The sequence below is a fragment of the Alternaria arborescens genome (assembly GCF_004154835.1).
Source record: "Alternaria arborescens strain FERA 675 chromosome Unknown contig_6, whole genome shotgun sequence".
Classification (NCBI taxonomy): domain Eukaryota; kingdom Fungi; phylum Ascomycota; class Dothideomycetes; order Pleosporales; family Pleosporaceae; genus Alternaria; species Alternaria arborescens.
The window spans coordinates 537,081-556,298 of NW_021167861.1; the positions used below are offsets into that span (position 1 = coordinate 537,081).

At 49.9% G+C, this 19,218-nt stretch overlaps 6 protein-coding genes across 6 annotated transcripts; 3 read left to right on the forward strand and 3 right to left on the reverse strand.

The window, feature by feature from the left end:
• Positions 1-926: 926 nt before the first annotated feature.
• AA0111_g3398 (hypothetical protein) lies at positions 927-1,354 on the forward strand (the record flags this gene model as incomplete). The annotated part of the gene is made up of 3 exons (XM_028649277.1): positions 927-951; positions 1,004-1,207; positions 1,257-1,354. The coding sequence occupies 3 exons, from the start codon at positions 927-929 to the stop codon at positions 1,352-1,354; spliced, it is 327 nt and encodes a 108-aa protein (XP_028509038.1).
• A 1,863-nt stretch (positions 1,355-3,217) lies between these two features.
• AA0111_g3399 (hypothetical protein) lies at positions 3,218-3,558 on the reverse strand (the record flags this gene model as incomplete). The annotated part of the gene is made up of 2 exons (XM_028649278.1): positions 3,218-3,346; positions 3,394-3,558. 2 exons carry the CDS (start codon positions 3,556-3,558, stop codon positions 3,218-3,220), a joined length of 294 nt encoding a protein of 97 aa, XP_028509037.1.
• Positions 3,559-7,686: 4,128 nt separating this feature from the next.
• On the reverse strand, positions 7,687-8,082 carry AA0111_g3400 (hypothetical protein; the record flags this gene model as incomplete). Its single annotated transcript, XM_028649281.1, has 1 exon — positions 7,687-8,082. One exon carries the CDS (start codon positions 8,080-8,082, stop codon positions 7,687-7,689), a length of 396 nt encoding a protein of 131 aa, XP_028509026.1.
• Positions 8,083-8,971: 889 nt separating this feature from the next.
• AA0111_g3401 (hypothetical protein) lies at positions 8,972-11,415 on the reverse strand (the record flags this gene model as incomplete). The annotated part of the gene is made up of 2 exons (XM_028649282.1): positions 8,972-10,584; positions 10,641-11,415. 2 exons carry the CDS (start codon positions 11,413-11,415, stop codon positions 8,972-8,974), a joined length of 2,388 nt encoding a protein of 795 aa, XP_028509025.1.
• A 320-nt stretch (positions 11,416-11,735) lies between these two features.
• On the forward strand, positions 11,736-12,996 carry AA0111_g3402 (V-type proton ATPase subunit d; the record flags this gene model as incomplete). The annotated part of the gene is made up of 4 exons (XM_028649283.1): positions 11,736-11,767; positions 11,821-11,909; positions 11,963-12,858; positions 12,913-12,996. The coding sequence occupies 4 exons, from the start codon at positions 11,736-11,738 to the stop codon at positions 12,994-12,996; spliced, it is 1,101 nt and encodes a 366-aa protein (XP_028509024.1).
• A 3,375-nt stretch (positions 12,997-16,371) lies between these two features.
• On the forward strand, positions 16,372-16,479 carry AA0111_g3403 (hypothetical protein; the record flags this gene model as incomplete). Its single annotated transcript, XM_028649284.1, has 1 exon — positions 16,372-16,479. One exon carries the CDS (start codon positions 16,372-16,374, stop codon positions 16,477-16,479), a length of 108 nt encoding a protein of 35 aa, XP_028509023.1.
• Positions 16,480-19,218: the final 2,739 nt, after the last annotated feature.

Genomic DNA, 19,218 nt, shown 5'->3' on the forward strand with positions numbered 1-19,218 from the left:
CAGTAACGATGACTGTGTGCCAATGCGCTTCACAACGATGCAACCCTCTCAAGCCAAAATGCAACAACGCTGTAGTTGCTACTAGAAACTCCTCATCGATCGCACAAAGCTGCTATCATCAGAGACGCCATGCACGATCATGCACCGCCCAGCATCATATCCACCGTTCCAAGCTCCATGCATTCGGCATCGCCTTATCAAACAAGGATTCCGGATATACTGTTCGCTTACGTCGTCTTCCCGCACGCCAGAGCTTGAACGAGACTAGGGGATCGTCGGGGTTCCCGAAGACGGTGGGCTTAGCGTGTCAAGCCACGCTTCGCTACCGAGTGGACGAATATCATGTGCGATAGGTGTTGCGACGCCGATGCACGATGCTAAGCTGCCTATTACTAGAAGGCGGGGTCGATATTCCGAAGAGGGGCACTTGAATGTGTCGGCGTAGGCGCGGCAAACGACGTGAACCGGCATATCAGGTGCGAAGACGTCCACTTGTTTGGGTATGTATGGGATTTTGAAGTCGATATTGCCGCGTCACCTCCATCTTGCGCTTTTGTCGTGACAAGTTCCTCGTGATTGAGCGGAATCATTCTGGGATCTCTTGCCACCCTTGGCTTCTAATGTTCGCTGTTTATCATGCTTACTTCGCTCCTCTAAATCACAGCATGACCAGAATGCTGCGTCCCCAGCTTGTGCTTGGCAACGCTCATTCACACTGCGTAGAGCAATCTTCCGTGGGAACGATTCATTGACTCTCACGATCCAAGAAGCGCTAGTTTTGAGCGAGAGGATACAGATTGTGATATAAGCTGTTGTGGTAGTCTGAACTTCGACGACCCATAGTAAACGCTAAGTAAGCATTTTACCGAACGCGCACCAATTGATCGAAAATCTCCAGCACAACACAAACAAGCACAATATCCGCAATGTCTTCAGAAAAGAGCCACCGCCGTAAGTAAGAACGGCTGCAATGATGTCGTGCACATAGTAACAATGTGTGCAGTATACGTCAAAGCCCGCCATGTCAGCTACCAGCGCGGCAAACGCAACACGAACCCCAACGTGAGCCTCCTCACGCTTGAAGGTGTCGACAACACGCAAGACGCGCAGTGGTACCTCGGCAAGCGCGTCGCGTACGTCTATCGCGTTGCAGGTAGCAAAGAGGATGGTCCTCGCGTGATCTGGGGCAAGATCCGCAGGACACATGGTTTGTACATCTTGTCATGCCAAAGTCACAAATGTTGAGTCAAGAACAGGCAATTCGGGTGTCGTCCGCGCTTCTTTCGCGAACAACCTCCCGCCAAAGTCGTTTGGTGCTAGCCTAAGGGTTATGATGTATCCCAGCTCAGTTTAAGAGTCGATGGATGGACCGGAATAGCATTGGGATGGCGTTGAGGTGATTCGGAACGGCTAAAAGCCACAATGGAGGCTGCATTCTACATTTTATATATTATACCCAGCACAATGCAAAAACATTTCAGATTATGCAAGAGTGTGGATGTGGATGTGGTTGTGTGTATGAGAGCATAGCCTTTATGTGAAACGCTGCAAAATCGTCTGCGTTATTATTGCCTTGATGCTCTTCCCGTACTTCTGGTGTCCCAAAAAATAACTACTCACGATCTACGAGGATGTGCAAAAATGTTGGTTGGTGCGACACCTGTGTGATTCGAACACACGCTCCCGAAGGAACTGGCTGACTTTCCTGTGAAGGACTAGCAGGCCAGCGCGTTAACCACTCCGCCAAAGTGCCAAGACTTACAGCTGTTGAGCCGATTGATGACAAATCGATGAATTTGTAGCTTCTTATGCGGCATGATGATATTGTGGTGCCGTGATCCTGCGTGGGTGCGAGATGCGAGAAAGTGGGTATGTGGGGTATGTGGATTTTTGGCAGCAAAGCTACAACTCCGGCACGCGACTCCAATCCAGAATGCGACAACTTCCTCCTGGCGCCCATGTCGTACGTGCGATAAGTTACACTGTGAGAGACGAGGTGAAAAATTGGTTACTGCTCTCTCAGTGCCGCTGGGATAGACTAGGCCTTACTGCGTTAGGACCATTGCAAAAAACCAAGGTTGTAAGTTTTCGGCGAGACACCAACGAAAAGATCAATTAGACAATTTTCAGATTTTTGCACCGTCGCAAGCGGTCAGACCGGGTTTCCTCGACGTAGCCACTCTCAAATCACTCTGAGTAGTGCTATGCGTAGGGACCGCATCCAGGAGTAGCCTCGTGCAATCATGAGCCAGGGCCAGATCTTGAGATCTGTACTGGCGTAGGCGATCTCAGCTAGACATACCTATGCGCTGTTTCAGGTTGTGATGTGACGGATGCTGCGTTGTTTTGTGACGACACTTCACCAGCCTCTGGCTCGCTTACATGCAGACCAATCACACGCCCCTCGTCCCTGCGTCCTGGAAGCGGCTCACGCTCCGCCTCATCACTACAACTCAACAGTTCAACAACACCTGGTTTGTCCTTGTTTTCTTTCATTGCGTGTGTGTACGTGAAGAGTCAGATGTGCGACGTGGCACCAATCCGTTCCTCCAGCTTCCTTTCGCCAAGATAGTCGTTGCATACATGACGGACCGTGTGCCCAAGTGCTGGGCAACACTCTTAGTTCGCATTTCCGCTCACCAAACTCCTTCACCCTGGTCGTCTGGCGAGGCAAGAAGACAAGATGCCGATAATCAACCGCTAAGATCAATACAACAAGACTGGAATCACATCAGAAATAGCCCCCAGACCGCCTCCCTGTAAGATGATATCGCTATACCCCCATACGCCCAAAGCGATAGCCTTCAGATCTCGTCTATCCTGCAAAGTGGCTATTTTACCCCGAAGAAAGTTCAACTTTAGACGGATACACACTCATTTGTGGACGCATTGGCAAATACGATGGACAAAAAGACCCTTTTGTGTTGGGACTAGAATACATTTTGCTGCGCTCCTCCAACAGTAAAGTGGTGGCTAGTGTGTTATCCATTCTGACAAGACCGAAGACGCCAAACCGAAATACCGAGACTTCATATAAACCTGTATACCATAAACTCGTCGACTCGTTTCCGCCCTGGGAAGACATGCACGCTAAAAAGATACTTGACGAAAAGAGATTGAACGTATAATACGTGGAACTATGGGTATAGGGCGAATGCTCTTCGAACTCCTAGACCGGGAACTGAAGCGAAATCCACAGCTGTGTTCTCTGCCGCGGTCATGTACTCCGTCGTATCCGTTGATTTATTGGGATAGGTGCGTTTACGAAGACATTGGACTCGTCGGCGATGCGAGACTGTTTCTCTTCGTATTCTAAGGAAGACAGCTTTAGGTCGTCGATTTGTGCCTGTTGAGTTAGCCTCCAAGCATAGTGTCATGGTAGAGTCAAGCTACCTTGGTCAATGGTGGTCCAATAGTGGTTATCAGAAACCCGTCGCGTCCCTGGAAGGTGTATGGTCGAACGATTGCATCCGGGCCGCAATGGTAGCGTATTTCGCTCTGGATAACAGCTCTCGAGATGCCAAAGCCTGGAACAAAGTACGAATTGGGAACAGCCATGATGTTTATGTTGGAGCAATCACGTTGACAGGGTATCTGTTAGGTGGATTATGTGTTCGTGCGCTGGGAGATGATCGTAAGGTTGGGCACGCAGAAAACTTATACATCTGACCGACAGCCTTGCGACTGGCTAATCGGTTGCATACATTCTGTCTACACCGGTTCCAGTCCGGATGAGGATGCGATGCATCGGCTGCGATTAAGTCCCTCCGTTGGGCGTGGACGCGCACTGACGTTCGCCTCATTGTTCGCCTCGAAAGCCCAATCACCGCCATTGGGCAGCGACGAAGGCCGGGTCACACAACACCCTTCAAGGTTGACCACTCATAATATTTCCGCTGCATTGTTTGGTATATCTGCTACTCTTGGAAGGACTATGGCCGTTTCGATATGCTTCACATCTCGGCGCTAATATCTGAAGCGGCCAACACAGCTGCCACGTCTACAGAGTGGTGTTCTGTCAGGACGACTACGGATGTTTAAAGACGATCTCTTTGCCACCATACTCTCTGGCGAGTTCTGTAATGGGTCATTTCCTCTACACCCTTCCGCAGAGATCCAAGTCAGCCGGCTGATATTGTTCCTTCAAGTGCAGCGGACTTCACACGAGAGACACCCTGGCGGAGACCCCCAATGCCGATCCATACCCCGGCTGAGCTTCCACGATAGGTGACACCCAGTCACCCCACGGTAATCGTACTGCATGAAAAAAAAGTATCTCGGTGTCTAAAGTTGGGTCAAAGTAGCTTCACCGCTAGATCCGTTAAGCGAAGGATGCGATCGCGTCAGGGAGATCCCTCCAGGCACGCGACGCACTGGGTATGAATGCATCAAGCTACGAGCATGTCCCAAGTTCCATATACTCCAAGATCCGAGCCGAGACCCTACAGAACTCACCCTATGTATCTTAGTTGACGCAACGACGGTACCCGAGCAATTGGGCTTCTTCTACCGCAGACGGACTAAGCGCCAACACGATGTGGCGAGTATACTCTAACTAACTGTGAGGCAAGCCTGGTCTACCCCGCTTGTCATCAATGATCTACTTTGGTGCTACTGGAAGGGCGGATAGATTGCGGCATGTACCATCAATGGTGAGAGGGACGTGGTCGACAATGCCCTTCATTATCGCCTCGAATGTGAAGCTGTCCTGTCTGAGGTGTTCATGGGCTTTGTTCACTTCGGCATAGATCATCTCTCACACCCAACAAACCTAAGTCGAGCGCGAATCATTCCTCGAAAACATGGGATCGTCTTCTGAGCTTCATCGTAACGGCGGTCTCGGCTCTGAAACCGCCGCATGAGTCGTGTACACGTGTGCGACTACACGAACATGTGCCCAATGCCCAACATCCAAGCGTCCAGGTTCGATTACAACAATAAGCATTGCATTCTTATAGCAAGCCTAGCTACATTTCAACAAACTATGCACCGGACTACCCCGCAGATTGTATCATGCAGTCCCCCCCCCCATACGCCAGCTCACCTTGCATCCGTCGTCAAGAGAACGCCATCACAATACCTTATCCTACGTCATGTCCTTCGATGGATGAGACAAAACGATGCAGTGTGGGCTGTGAATTGGGAAGGAGAACCTGGTTTCCGGCCTCTCTGCGGGCACACAAGGTACCCTTGCGACCACGAATGCGTAATCACGCCATAGTTGAGTCGGTGCCCCCATTCCACCGACCTCATTGGAAGAAAGCGGAAGATGGCGCAGCCCGAGGTACTCCGCACCTAATACAAGATTGGAAAGCGTCTACCTACCATAACTATTCAGAAGCGCACAGGGGACTTTCAAGCAGCCTGCAAGTGCTGCAACTAGTGTCAAGGGAAAGCACAGTCAGGTACGGAAGATCGTTGTATGACTCTACATGCAAGGTACGGCGACCGCTTTCAGCCAGGAACTACGTTTGTATCCAGGTGTTAGTTTCCTCAGACTCAACGACTCGTCATAGACTTTGAAAGCACAATTATGAGAAGCCATCTTGCTATCTCTTGGTCATAATGCGATTGGCCTCGAGCAGCTATGTGGCAGTTGGTACGCAGAGCTTGCTCACCGGATATCGACAAGGCTCAATCTCTTTGTGGTTGTTGGAGATGATACCCTTGGCAACATCATCTTTCTCCCTGTAGCCAGCTAGCCACTGTACAAGCATGTGCTGGCTGAAGTCCATGACTCTCACCGGAGCGCTACTAGATCGGCTGATGGTCCTTCGAAAGGAGCACTCCTATCGGCTGCCCGCGCACTGGATACGGAGGGCCATTAGTTATCGCCATCTGCGACCTTCCTGACACCAATGTTCAGACGAACATACAAAGTACAATCCAGTGAAGTCGGAAATGCAATATGCATGGGACAACACACTGTCAAAGCAACACTCAACCTAGTCTAATTATGTGCAATCATCCTCTGTTCGACTTGTTTGAGACAGCCACCAGTACACAAGTCAGCAAGACTGCAGGTGGAACTTTTGGCATCACTTGTGCCACCGTCTTGAATGTGCTGTCATCTAGACCTTCTTTGAGCAAGGGAATCCTTTCAAATGAGAACTGTTTCAGGACAGTCACTCACGTCAGCTTCATTCATACCTCCACACCGCTGCCCCAATTCGGAGACCGAGATCCCACAGCCGCAAAGGCCTACGCATGACACACGCTTCATCCTGGGAGTGAATACGACTGGTCTATCGTTGACTAACAAAGGGCTGCTAAGTCCACAAGACTTAGGGGGCTTGGTAGTAGACACGGGGTTCATCCGTTCGTGTCGATAGGGAGACAACAAGACGGCAATACCGTTCGCGTCCGCCTCATTGAGCTACACAGGTTTAGTTCGCGACCCCCGAAAAGAACTTCATTTATGAATCCAGTGAAGGTATGTTGAGTGTGAACCGTTGATCTCGTGTGCCACGTCAACTACTCTGGTCGATGCGCGGTTACCTTTGCTAATCCCCGATGTAATGCATACGGCACATCGTTCGCGACTCTGCCTAGGATCCACTGCTTAGCCAATGGTCTCCAGAATCTTCTGTGAGCAGTTCTTCACAACGAGCGCTATCTGAAAAGTGAGGCTTTACAATTTCCGAAAATGTATTCATGTTTGCCGATCCGATCACGCCCAGGGCACGAATCACTTCAACACGCGGCTACGCTCCCGAGTCGAAGAACGTGTCTCTGTAGAGACGATAAAATTGAATAAATATGTGTAATTGATTGTTCTCGAAGCAGGGCGACCAATAGCTGTCGCAGTGAATAGTCAAGCATTCTGAGTGTCGATCTTTAGAGATTGGCGAACCGACCCACTTCACTTTGCTTGATGCGGCGTCGGACATGTGAGCCTCACAAAAACCTCGGCAAGCTCCTTAGACATCACGATGTGGAGCTGACCCGACCTCTTTCCAATTTTCAAAGGTGCCATTTCTATACTCGAACAAGAAGCATGCAAAGATGGAGACACCCTGTCTTGAATGTTGTACTGACATTCTCTAGATGAGATAGTACTACGCTTGACATGTCAACCTCCTCCGCACCGTTTTTCCAAGCTTACTTGGTCTTCATGGGTCTATGAGGGGTACGGATGATAATGTTCCCTTTCCCTGTTCCCATGGGACGTAAAGGTATTGTACTATGAGATCGTACATTGCATCACTTCTAACGATCAATAAACTGCACGATACTGAAACAGCCTTCTTCGCATCCGATCTGAGCACAAAAGACCAGTACTGAGTTGGACTCGATAAGCCTCATCATCGATGAAGACAACCTCGTTGTCCGAACGTCCTCAAAACGAGCCATGTTATAAATCGCAATTAGTCGCCACAGCAGTTTGCAATCTCGCAAACACGGCGAGAACACGCCGTTCATCGAATGACTCAAAGGGCCACCGATTATTCCCAGCATACACGGGGGAAGCGTGTAGTTTATACAACTATCTGGAAGATGCAAGGCGGTCGAAGCGATACGAACGATGTGTCCACACCAGATTGGCTATAATTCAATCGAGACAAAACAGCAGGCTGAGTAGCTGTAGGGCTCTTCTCGGACGTCTGGATTCTCTCGAAGCAGCAGCTGGCACAACGATGAATGCTGTGGATTTTGATAAAGCGGACGTCTGCCCTGTGCTGGTGGCTAGTCTTCTCTCCGCCTCACCATCACCTTTGCTTTATTGTCGCTAGACTTATTTTCGGCAACGATACTGGTACCATCGATCTCATCCTTAAGATCCTCTCCGGCCTTGCGCTTGTCGACTACCATGGGTTCATCGTGACCCTCAAGTAGTCCTTCCATTGTCAATATCCTGTCGGTTTCGGATAGGCTTGCAACATTCTTAGCATAGGGAGGGCCTTCAGGGGCATGTATGGTTTTTCCTAGAGTATACACGAGATTGTCATTCATTTCTCTTAAGTCTGAGTTGTTGCTGCTATACATGTCCATCTCTTCCTCTTCTTCCTCAACAGAGTTTGGACCAGGAAAGGTGTTATCATCAGCCAGAACCCTGCCCTCATTGTCCAACTCACAGAGCATATCCTATGCGGCCTCAGGAAACCTCGCCTGCATTAAGCTGTAATGAGGCACCACGTTGCCGTATCCTGGACACGACTTTCTTGTAGATGCCGGTCCTGGAAGGCATTTCGCGCAGCCTGTGCAGCATGTCGCGTCGGACGAAATGTTAGTGCTTGCGCGCGACGGTAAATTGGAGTCAAAGGGCGTGATCCAGGCAGACGTAGCTTGCCATGTACGGCGGATTGAAGAATATCGGCCTTATTTTCTTGACGTATAATGTGATCTTGGTGCGTTTTGATGGCACCAGGCCGGCATCTCGATCGTATGTTCTGACTTGAGTACTAGATCGGGACACAGGAACACTTTAGTTGCCTAGCGCAAACAACTGTTTAGAACGATGTGGGATCCCAAGACATGCAAAATGATCCCATGGAAACATTCAAGGTACCCTGGTGCTTCTGACTTTTTCTTTTCATCTCCTGCTTTTTAGCCCGATGTCAAGATGTTGGACTGACATCATCATCTAACACATGCTTAAATCGAAAACGCATACGAGTTTCTTAATCACTATTAAAACTATTTTCAAAACACGCTACCGTCGAAAACAAGCAAGCAACGCAATTACCAAACTCAAATGCGCGCCTAGTCCGACCACAAGGGCCGTGAGGGGTATACAGCAATCGTGAATCATCCATTTTTTGTGCCCCTGGAGAACGCCAACAAGAAAATGCATCTTCCTTCCCATCAGAGGTTCTAAACCCGAAGAAAACAACGCATGGCTATGCAAATACAAGAGAACGCGATACAGTGATGAAGGTTGCCCGTAGGCGAGGAATCTGATTCCAGCCAATCGGATTGAATTCATAGAAAGAATGAGAAGCGCCGTGACAATGCAATAAGAACGATCTTTTTAAGGGGAGGTAGGGCTAGGCTCCTCCTCATCTGATTCGTAGGTGATGATAGGAGTCTGCCATTCGACGGTGAGCTTTTGCTGGTACTCTTGACTGTTGATGAGCTCGTCGAAAGCGGCTTGACATTCATCGTCAAGTTCAATCATCTCCGCTACAGGCATGTCGTCCAGTATGTTGGCCATGGTAGCCGCAGAAGCAGCCATCTGCGCGGGAGTAGCGGCAAGAAGCGACTCATTACCAGCTTCAGAAAGAACGCTTGGTGAAGGGTAAGTCGCCTCTCGGAGACGAGAAGGCTTAGCAGGTGTGTGCTTCATGAGTCTCTGGCGCTGGCGCTCAATCTCATCTCCTGGCTGCTGACGGGTCGGGGTGGGAGGCGCATCGTCTGTAGACCCTCCTGGTAGTGGGGCGTGCGCAGGAACGGGGGCTGGTGGTGGTGGTTGGGTCCAAACTGGAGTAGCCTCGGTATCAGATGTCTCGCTGCCCATTGTTGAATCTTCTTCATCAGAGTCATCAGGAACGCTGAATGAACCCATGTTAGGGTTATGAGTGTGGGCGCCCTCAGTAGTCTCCTTGGTCGCAACTTTGAGAATCTCGCGATCTTTCTCACGGATCTCTGCCGCGGTATCGTGTCCTTGCAATTCGCTGAAAATGTTACCGCCGGTGTTGTGTGACATGGAGTTGGAGAACATGGGTGAGGGGTCAATTGAACGACGGGGGTGGAAGTCGCGGATGGAGGCAGACTGGCCATGGCTATCAAAGAGATTAGGGGAAGCACGTGCGCTGTTGCTGGCGGCGAACTGCTCGTCAATGGTGGGAACTTCGTCATCGGTAATAGTGACATCGTGAGTCTTCTTGTGCTTTTTGGCGGCATGCTCTTCTTCCTCGGCTACAATGTCCATGTAGACAGCCCAGACTGGTACTTCATCTTCATCGTCCAGATCACCAAGGGGGTCGCCAAAGCCAGTCTCCCAAGGCTTGGCTGAAGGGAAGTTTGACAGATCCTTGCATAGGACTGGCGTCTCGAGACGCTTACGCTTCTCGCGGAAAGCGGGATCGTTCCTCAATGTGGGGATGATTTGCTTGGCCCACTCTTCTGCTTTCTGTTTATCCTCACGGTCGATGCCTCTAAGTAGAAGATTCATCAACGGGTTGGTGGGCATACGCCTCTTTCTTGGTGTCTTGACGCGCTCGCCAACGGGTGTGGGTGGGAGTGATAGGGTCTCAGTAATTGTGTCCTGAGGTGGTAGAGGTTTTGTGACGGTGGGTGAAGCGACCTCGGGGGTTGGGGGTGGTTTGGGGGTCGATGAGAAGAGTTTGGATTTTAAGGCGGAGAATGACCTGCTGAAGATATTGGATGGTGTCGCGACGGGGCGATCAGGAGTTGCTGAGACCTCCTGAAAGGTTCTCTTGACAGACTGTTGTGGTGAAGGTTCCATAGCAACGTCATTGTCTTCAAATGTTTCACTGTCGTTGCTTGGTGGCTCGATACGTCGGGTCTCCTTGGCGTTGCTCTCGATCTTGTGGAGGAGCGCCAGAGCTTCCTCATTGCCGTTTACAAACACACCCTGTGCTGGAGATGACTCGCTGATTCCTACTAGTTCACTGTCGAATTCTGCGTAGTTAACGTTAGCCGGGAACCGTAGCTATGACGTGAGAGGTTTCGCAAACTTGTATGCAAACGCGTATTTTCCATGCGCAGACGGAGGTTCTCGCTCTCATACTCGGCCATCTGCTGATCTTTCTGATGCAACATCTCGGCGAGATTCTGGTTGCGAGCCTCAAGGTCTGTCACACGCGCGCAGAGGTGGTAAGTCTCCCTGAGCTGCGCCGCGTTCTCCTCTTTGAGAATCTCATTGTCGATTGCGTGTTCTGGGGGTGGATTGCTGTAGAGAAAACGGTGCTTACTTTTGGTGAAGAAGAGGCCCACGCCATCTTCGTTATCGGCAGCAGCCTCGTCTTCGCTGCTCTCAACAGTCGTAGCCGCCAGCTTGGCAGCAACTGCTTTTCGCTTCTGACTGGTGGCCTTCTGCCGGGCTGTACCGCGAGCCTGCTTCGCAGGTTTTGTCTGTTCTAGACTGCGCTGTGGTGAGGCCTCTACGCCTGCTGCTTTCAATTCTGCGCGAGCGGCTCTGGTGAGCTTCTTGGCCACGACAGGAGCTTTTGCCGTGGTGGTGGTTGTGGATGATGTGGTTGTTGTGGCAGTGACTTGGGGCGCGGCACTTGCGCGTGACGTAGCGCGACTCTTTGTGACTGTCTGCTGCGACTCCGTCACGGTCTGCGACTCGACCTTGGCAGCCTTGGGCTTGCGGCCCGGCTTCTTCTTAGGTGCCGTCTCTGGAGCAGGCGATGCCGACTGTGAGCTTTGCCTTGATGCGGACTGCGAGGACTCGGTAACTGCGGCAGCGGCGGTGCGACGCGTAGTGCGCCGTGTAGTGGTAGACATTGTGCCTTGATGGGGTCAGCAAGAGCGATGCGCAGCAGCAGCGGTGACGTACAGGGCAGTTGCGATGCAATTGCCAGTCAGCAGTAGATGATCTGATGCCAGATGCGACTGCGTGGGGGAGTTGGGATGGTTGTGGTGTTGGGGTGTGTGTTGGCAAAGGAAGTTGCAATGGAGTTAAGAAAGTTGTCACTGCACCTCCGGCCATTGGGGCTAGCGCGTCACCCCGGCTCGAATCAGGCGCGACACGGGCCACGCCTTGGCATGACGACCAAGCTGGAGCTCTTTGCCTGCGACAGTCGACAGCAGCCAGCATCAGCATCATGGAGGGCCTTTACTACAACGTCAAATACGGGTACGAGACACGCCGTTGACCTGTTCCTGTCCATGTCTAACCAGTTGCCGCAGCTACATCGAGGGCATCGTGCGCGGTTACCGCAATGCACTGCTCACCAGCCAGAACTACAGCAACTTGACCCAGTGTGAAACCATCGACGGTACATCACATCCAGTCGCCGCTGCCCTGGGACCCTCTCTAACTATGATGCAGATGTCAAGCTGCAGCTCTCGCCCGCGTACGGCGACTTCCTCAACTCATTGCCCCCGAACCCGTCGACGTCTGCCCTCGCCGCAAAGACCACCGACAAGCTCGTGGCCGAGTTCCGCTATCTCCAGGCCAACGCTACCGGCTCGCTCTCCAAGTTCATGGAATACCTCACGTACGGCTACATGATCGACAACGTCGCGCTGCTGATTACTGGCACGCTGCACGAGAGGGATACGCGAGAGCTGCTCGAGAGGTGCCACCCACTCGGCTGGTTCGAGACCATGCCGGTGCTGTGCGTGGCGACCAACATCGAGGAGCTATACAACTCGGTTCTGATCGAGACGCCGCTCGCACCCTACTTCAAGGGCTCGCTCAGCCACCAGGATCTCGATGAACTCAACATTGAGATTATCCGCAACACCCTGTACAAGAACTACCTCGAGGACTTTCACCAGTGGATCAACTCTTGCTCTGACATCGCCGGAACACCCACGTCAGACGTCATGTCCGAGGTCTTGGAGTTCGAGGCCGACCGCAGGAGCATCAACATCTCCCTGAACTCGTTCGGCACAGAGCTTTCCAAGGCAGACAGGAAGAAGTTGTACCCAGCTTTTGGCAAGCTGTACCCAGAAGGCACTTTGATGCTGTCGAGAGCAGATGATGTCGAGGGTGTGCGTATTGCCGTTGAGAGCGTCGCCGACTACAAGATGTTCTTCGACCAGACCGGTCTCAGTGGAGGTGGCGGTGGCGGCGTAGGCAACATGGCTGGTGGTGTTGGTGGTGAGACGAGGAGTTTAGAGGACCTCTTTTACCAGAAGGAGATGGAGATCTCCAAGCTCGCATTCACCCACCAATTCACCCACGCCATTGTCTACGCATGGGTAAAGCTGCGCGAGCAGGTATGTTGCCAAATCTCACCACGAAGAGAACATGTCGACTAACATGATCTACAGGAAATCCGTAACATCACATGGATAGCCGAGTGCATTGCGCAGAACCAGAAGGAGCGCATTGGCAACTACATCAGCGTCTTCTAGGTGTACGCATCATTGTAGTAATAGCATGTTTGGGTCCAAGTAAGGAATATCTTGGCTGGCGTTAGGGTACGGTTCGTATATCCAACTTTGTTAGATTGCATATCTTCTCACATGTGTCTTCTGTCTTCGTCGCTGTTCCCGTTCTGTGCCAGATGTTAGGAGACCTGTTCTATACTTTCACCGCCTCAAGTATCGTCTTGCCCTCGTCATTGTCACCAGCTAACATACAGCAATTTATCACCGTGTCCCAATCTTGATAGCAACCCAGACATCTGTGTGATATGGAGCACTCGTAGATTCGGTTCAGTCAGACCTACAGCATCCAAGTCTGATATCTTGATCAACAATTCAGCTTACAATCGCTCGTATGTCATAGTGGTCGCATAATAACTGTCATTGGTCATACTTGGAATCAATAATCGACTCCAACGAGACCCCCACAAAACAGATATCAGCACGTCATAGTCTGTACGACACATGTGAAGAGTAGAAGAAACATGTGAATGCTCCAAGCCCTAGCCCTAAGAGAGCACGTGAGGTCATCAAGAGCGTCGAAGCAGGAACCATATGTATGGATTCGAAAAAAGGTCCTTTCGATAGCCTATAAAACATGGTATATTTCTTAAAGCATTAGATCAAGTATATCAATACGAATAATCAGTTGGCAAGCAAAGGGGCAACCAACTCAGCTACCGATGGGGTGGGTGTTACAAAGAACGATGATCATGAGAATAGTCAAGAGACTAGAAACGATCATGAGTAGGTCAACAACGGAGAGGGCGAGAGTGAGGAGGCTGACAATCGCTGCAAAGAGCGGCTCACGCCTTCACTGATCAGTGCAGTATGTTTATCGTAGGCTCAGGACGATCAGCACATTATCCAGACAGAAGCCACCCTCGCTGACGACGATGTCAACACATTAGCCGTGGTCCGAGACTATCTTGAGAGGTTTCAACCAAGCATAGTTTTAGTAGGTCGTACTAGCCCTTCGCAGCCATCCTCTTCCCAACCCAAGTGCCCATATGCCGAATGAGGCTGGGACCGACATCTAAACGTAGTCGTGGTCAAAGTTTAGATGCAGCTGTCGTAAAGGAGGCCTAAGGGTCAGTTTCGTGCAGGAGGAGAAATTGCAGAATGCAGTGATCCTCAGAAAAAGTAAACTGGCATGGAACCTTGTGGGGACGTAAGAAGAAAGTATGTAGCCTTGCGTCTAAGGTAATCTGATCGACGTCTTCGCTTCAACGCTAGCATGTTTGAGGCAAGTCAGCTCGTGTTGGGGTAAATAGTGTTCGAGGGTCTACTAAAGTTAGTGTGGACCCTAGTTGTGGAAAAGGAAAACAATGGCGAGTGTGCATGTGCGTCATGGCGCTAAGGTGTGACAAAGCTCACGACGGTGTATGCACTTCGCTCATCCTTATTCATACTGCTGCGTTGCGCGTACACCGCTTTTAGGCAAGACCGTAGTGATGGAGTTCGTCCTAGTATTCCTGGACTAGCTCTCAGGTTGCCTGAAATGCATGTTTCTTGCTGACCACTGGCTTGGATGAACAACAGCTCTAACTCCACCTCTAGAAGCTTCCCAAGAGGTCTTATCAGCGAGGTTAACACGACGAGCAACCCTCGTCATCCTCCATCATTTGGCGGATACATTATCTCCGAAGAAAAGAAGTGCTTAGGTGCGAGGGAGGGTGGTATGGTACTGCCGAACCGAAGTATGAAGCCCCTAACAACTACCGCTTTGCAAAACGAATGCCAAACGGCCAGCTAAGGGTTGTTTTCAAGGGATGGTACCCGCCATCGTGTCTCCAGCGTGCAGAAGTTGGCAATGTTGCGAAAGCCACGCGTGTTCAGGTCACCAAGTTTATTTTCATATCACCAAGTTTTTTTATAAGCCTGTCAAATTTCGTGAAGACATGGCTCATTCTTGTGGGCCTTGTTACTCAAATTTGTACGCTTACTCATGCCTCAGTATCTTCTCGTCTCTAATTCAACTGTAGTTTCAGTTTTGGAAACATAAACTCCACGATCTCTAGAGGTCACACACTTGTCTCTATATCGTGAGCTTCATTTTCAGGTACCGAGGTGCAGGTCATGTTTGCTTGTCTGAACAACAACGTGAAAAAAAGGTCAAAATAGACCCTGAGCTGAAGAGAACTCGGGGTTAGCGAGCATTCGCTACGTGTGTATACATGTGCTCCATGCGAGTCACACACAGTTCATCTGAAAGTCATACCACCGGAATCGACAACATCCACCATCATTCGCTAACTGCAGCGCACAGTACCATGCGTTCTAGAGGAAAAAAGAAGATAGACACCGCAAGAGCCTCCTCCAAGCCTAGAACAAAATTTTACAGTTTTACCCTGAATTAAACGTCGTACCATGGATGTGCCGAAAAGAAAGGAACAACAGCCGATGGCTTGCAACGGGGACGCAAGAGGGCAGTGCGAGGTAAGTCGTTCGCAGCGAATGTTTCAACACACGAAACAACAGGAAGTCCAGCCTCACGGTCTTCACCGTTTTTTATTCCGATCTCGAACCCTGAATATGCTAACCTGAAGATCGGGCGAATATGAATGCAAGGCGAACTCAACCTCTCCCCACAGCGACGATAGCAAGTATACTTGTGAAACAGATGGCCGCATCAATGACCCTGGACCCTAGCTACTGCTACTATACTCAGGGCTTCATCATAGAGTTCGGTTTCAATACCTGTTATCACTAGTAGTCCCATGCCTCAGCCGACAATCACCGACCCTCAGCACCTTGCCTTCCCGTCTCTATCTTCATCCCTTCCGCTGAAACCACCCCGCGACCACTCCGCACGTGCAGTCCAACCTAGTCTCGCCATGCATTCCCGGTCCATCTTCCCTCGCTTACGGCCCAAGCTCTCCTCACACCACCTACTATTCTTCCTCGTCTCGTGCGTAACCCACCTTGACCACGAAGCTACTTGGCCCGAGCCTGCCTATGTATGGGACCCAGTCCAGAAAGATTACCAGAGCGCATACCGAGTATCCGAGACTATACAGGAATGGTAAAATAGACGAGGGAAAGCGAACCATGGTGCGGAGTGGGCAATATGCCAGGTAACCGAGTGTATGATTTGAGGATGTGCACCGAATTAACTACACGGATGAAAATGAGATACAGGACTACCTAGGTGTGATGTTCAATGAGCTACTTTTCTTTGTTGTACTACAGAATCGACTTATCCTGCTCAATCAGCAGGCAGGCGCACGAAGATAGTCGAAGCGGTGTTGAATTCATGTTCCAAACGGATAGTACGAACTCAAATTAGCGCGCACCTACTCCCGCTGTTGCGAACCTACCTAGATACCAAACCTGACTATTACGGGAAAACTTTGGCAGTAAATGCGCGATGTGCAGTCCGCCGAAGAAGAACTGAACAAGGGAGAGAAGAAGGTGAGCGAAAAGATTAAGCGTGGTCTTTGCGAATTTTCGTGGACGCAAGCTGAATAGTGTCGCAGGATTCCGAAGTTGGTCGACGTGGCGTGACCATGGTCTCCCGGCTAAATGTCATATTGGCCTACTTCATGGTTGTGATCCCAAGAGTCACTCCACTCAACACCATGGTAACGCCACCTCACAAATGGCTCACGCATCTCCCCATGGGGATACAAGTAATCCTGATAAAATGTTTTCCACGTTTTCAGACTTGAGATATAAATTTACCTTGTCATGCATCTAATCTCATCTGGTCTTCAATCTGCTAACAAGAAGTCAATACAAACTCGTTGCTCTACACAATACCGTAACGTAGTTCACAAGCGAGTGACGCACCCAAGCGAGTGACGCACTTTTGCCAAGACCTCACCAAACTTCAATCAAGTCGTAATGCCTCAACGCAACAGCGTAAAAACAATCTTAAACGAAGCGGATATACAGCTTGCGATACAGGCTATCCAAAGAGACGCGTCACTAACAACGCGACGCGCTGGAGCTATCTATAGCGTCTCTGAAGCAACACTACGAAGGCGACTCGCTAGGACGCCTCAACGACGCGATTGCGCGCCTAACTCAATAGCTCTTCGAGGATCTGAAGAGATAGCGATTGTTAAACATGTTCTTAAGCTAGTAGAGCAAGGATATCCGCCTAGGCTCGCTGATGTTAAAGAGATAGCTAGTTCTTTACTTAAGATCCGCAATTAGAAGCTAGTTAGCAAGAACTAGGCTGCAAACTTCGTAAATCGTCGTTCTAAGCTTAAAACTAAGTTTAATCGAAAGTACGACTATAGTAGAGCCCTCTGCGAAGATCCTGAGGTTATTTAAGGCTAGTTCCGCCTAGTACAGAATACAAAGGCGAAGTACGGCATCTAGGACAAAGACACGTACAACTTTAATAAGACTAGCTTTATAATAGGCGTAATATTAACTAGCGCGGTAGTTACAGCAGCAGACTGTTAAGGACGGCTAAAGACAGTGCAGCAGGGCAACTAGGAGTAGGTTACAGCTATCTAAGGCATAGACGCGACGAGGTAGGCGATTCTACCCTTTATTATCTTCTAAGGTAAGCACTACCTCTCTGCCTAGTACAAAGAGGAAAACCTGCCTTAAGACTAGGTAATTGCAGTCTCTAAGAACAGCTAGACAACAAACAAGCTTAGTATTGAGTAGTTAGAGCACTTTAACAGGCATACAAAGAGGAGAGTTATTAGCAGTCACCGCCTGCTAGTTCTTGACAGTCACGAAAGCTACAGCTTAATTAATTTCTACTAGCTCTGCAAGGAGAAGAAGATAATCACCCTCTGTATGCCTCTACACTCCTCGCACTTGCTGCAGCTGCTTAACGTTAGCTGTTTTGCGCCGCTAAAGAAGGCGTATAGGTGCTAAGCTAAGAAGCTAATGCGCAATAAGATTACTTACATTACTAAAACAGAGTTCTTACTGTGCTTTATTGCCGCTTAAAACGTCTTAATTACAAAGAGCAATATCCTAGGAGGCTTCTAAGGCGCTAGCTTAGTTCTATTTAATCTAGACGCTGTTATATTGATGCTTAACGTCCGCCTGCGTACTCTACCGTTACCTACTGTTAAGGACGGTCCCTAGCAGTCGCAAACCCTAAGCAATACTCTAGAGTTAGGGTCTTAAACAAAGCTAGTTCTTAAGAGGTTTTAGAGGCATGTAGATAGCTTGCCTACTTTAATAGTTAAGGCGGTGAAAAGCCTCTCTAAAGGCGCAGAGATAATAGCGCATGCTTTAGTGTTGTCGCAAAAGCGTATCGCTAAGCTTAAAGCAGCTAACGAGGCCGCTACGCGACGTAAATTGTATAAAAGAAAGCGAGTACAGAAGGAGGGAACCCTTACAGTAGAGGAAGGTCTTCGACTTACAACTCTAAAGGAGTTTAGAGCGCGCAGCGATAGGAAGAAGGCGAAGAAGAGGGTGCGCGTTAAGGTGGGCGAACCGTCGCAAAGACGCTGTAGACGCTGCGGCGAGGCTAGTCACAACTCGCGCACATGCAAGCAAGATATAGTAGTAGATTCTGAGTAGAATGGTCTATTACGATTTCTGATTACAGTTCTATACGGTGCTGCACTGTCGTGCGCAGTCGTGGTTTTGGTGAGGTCTTGGCAAAAGTGCGTCACTCGCTTGGGTGCGTCACTCGCTTGTGAACTACGTTACCAATCTTTCAAGTTCAGCACAGACACGATGCAGTACCACTTCCACATTCCACATCCGCACTTACGCATGCCGCATGCACATCTGCATATTAGACAACACTTGGATAGGTGGCTAGCTGATGTCGCCGAAGTGTACGGCCGTGCTGCTTGAACAACCAGAGCAGCAGCGAAACCGAGGTAATGCGCAAGGCAGGTAAGTAATAAGTAAAACTCTCATGTAGCTGCGACACGTACTAATTTCTCGCGATAGAAGTGAGACGGGAGATGTAAGGTTGTGTGTTGTTAATGAAGCGAGGACCGGCGTATGGAGTTCAGTTCTTGGGATAACCTGGCTAAACTGGGTAGTTTGAACCTATATCCATGTTGACAAGATTTGATATTTGCGAATGTAAAGACCGGCTCTAGATTGACCCGACCTTGCTTTCTTGTCAGCTCATCTCGCGATTTCAAACAGCGCACAAGGCACCGATTTTAACAGGAAACATGAAGATGTTGGGATCGAACGCATAGCATCTAGGCCCAACTCACCTTGTGCGCTCAAATGCAATTACTCGACAGAGAAGAAAAAAGGTCCGATGAG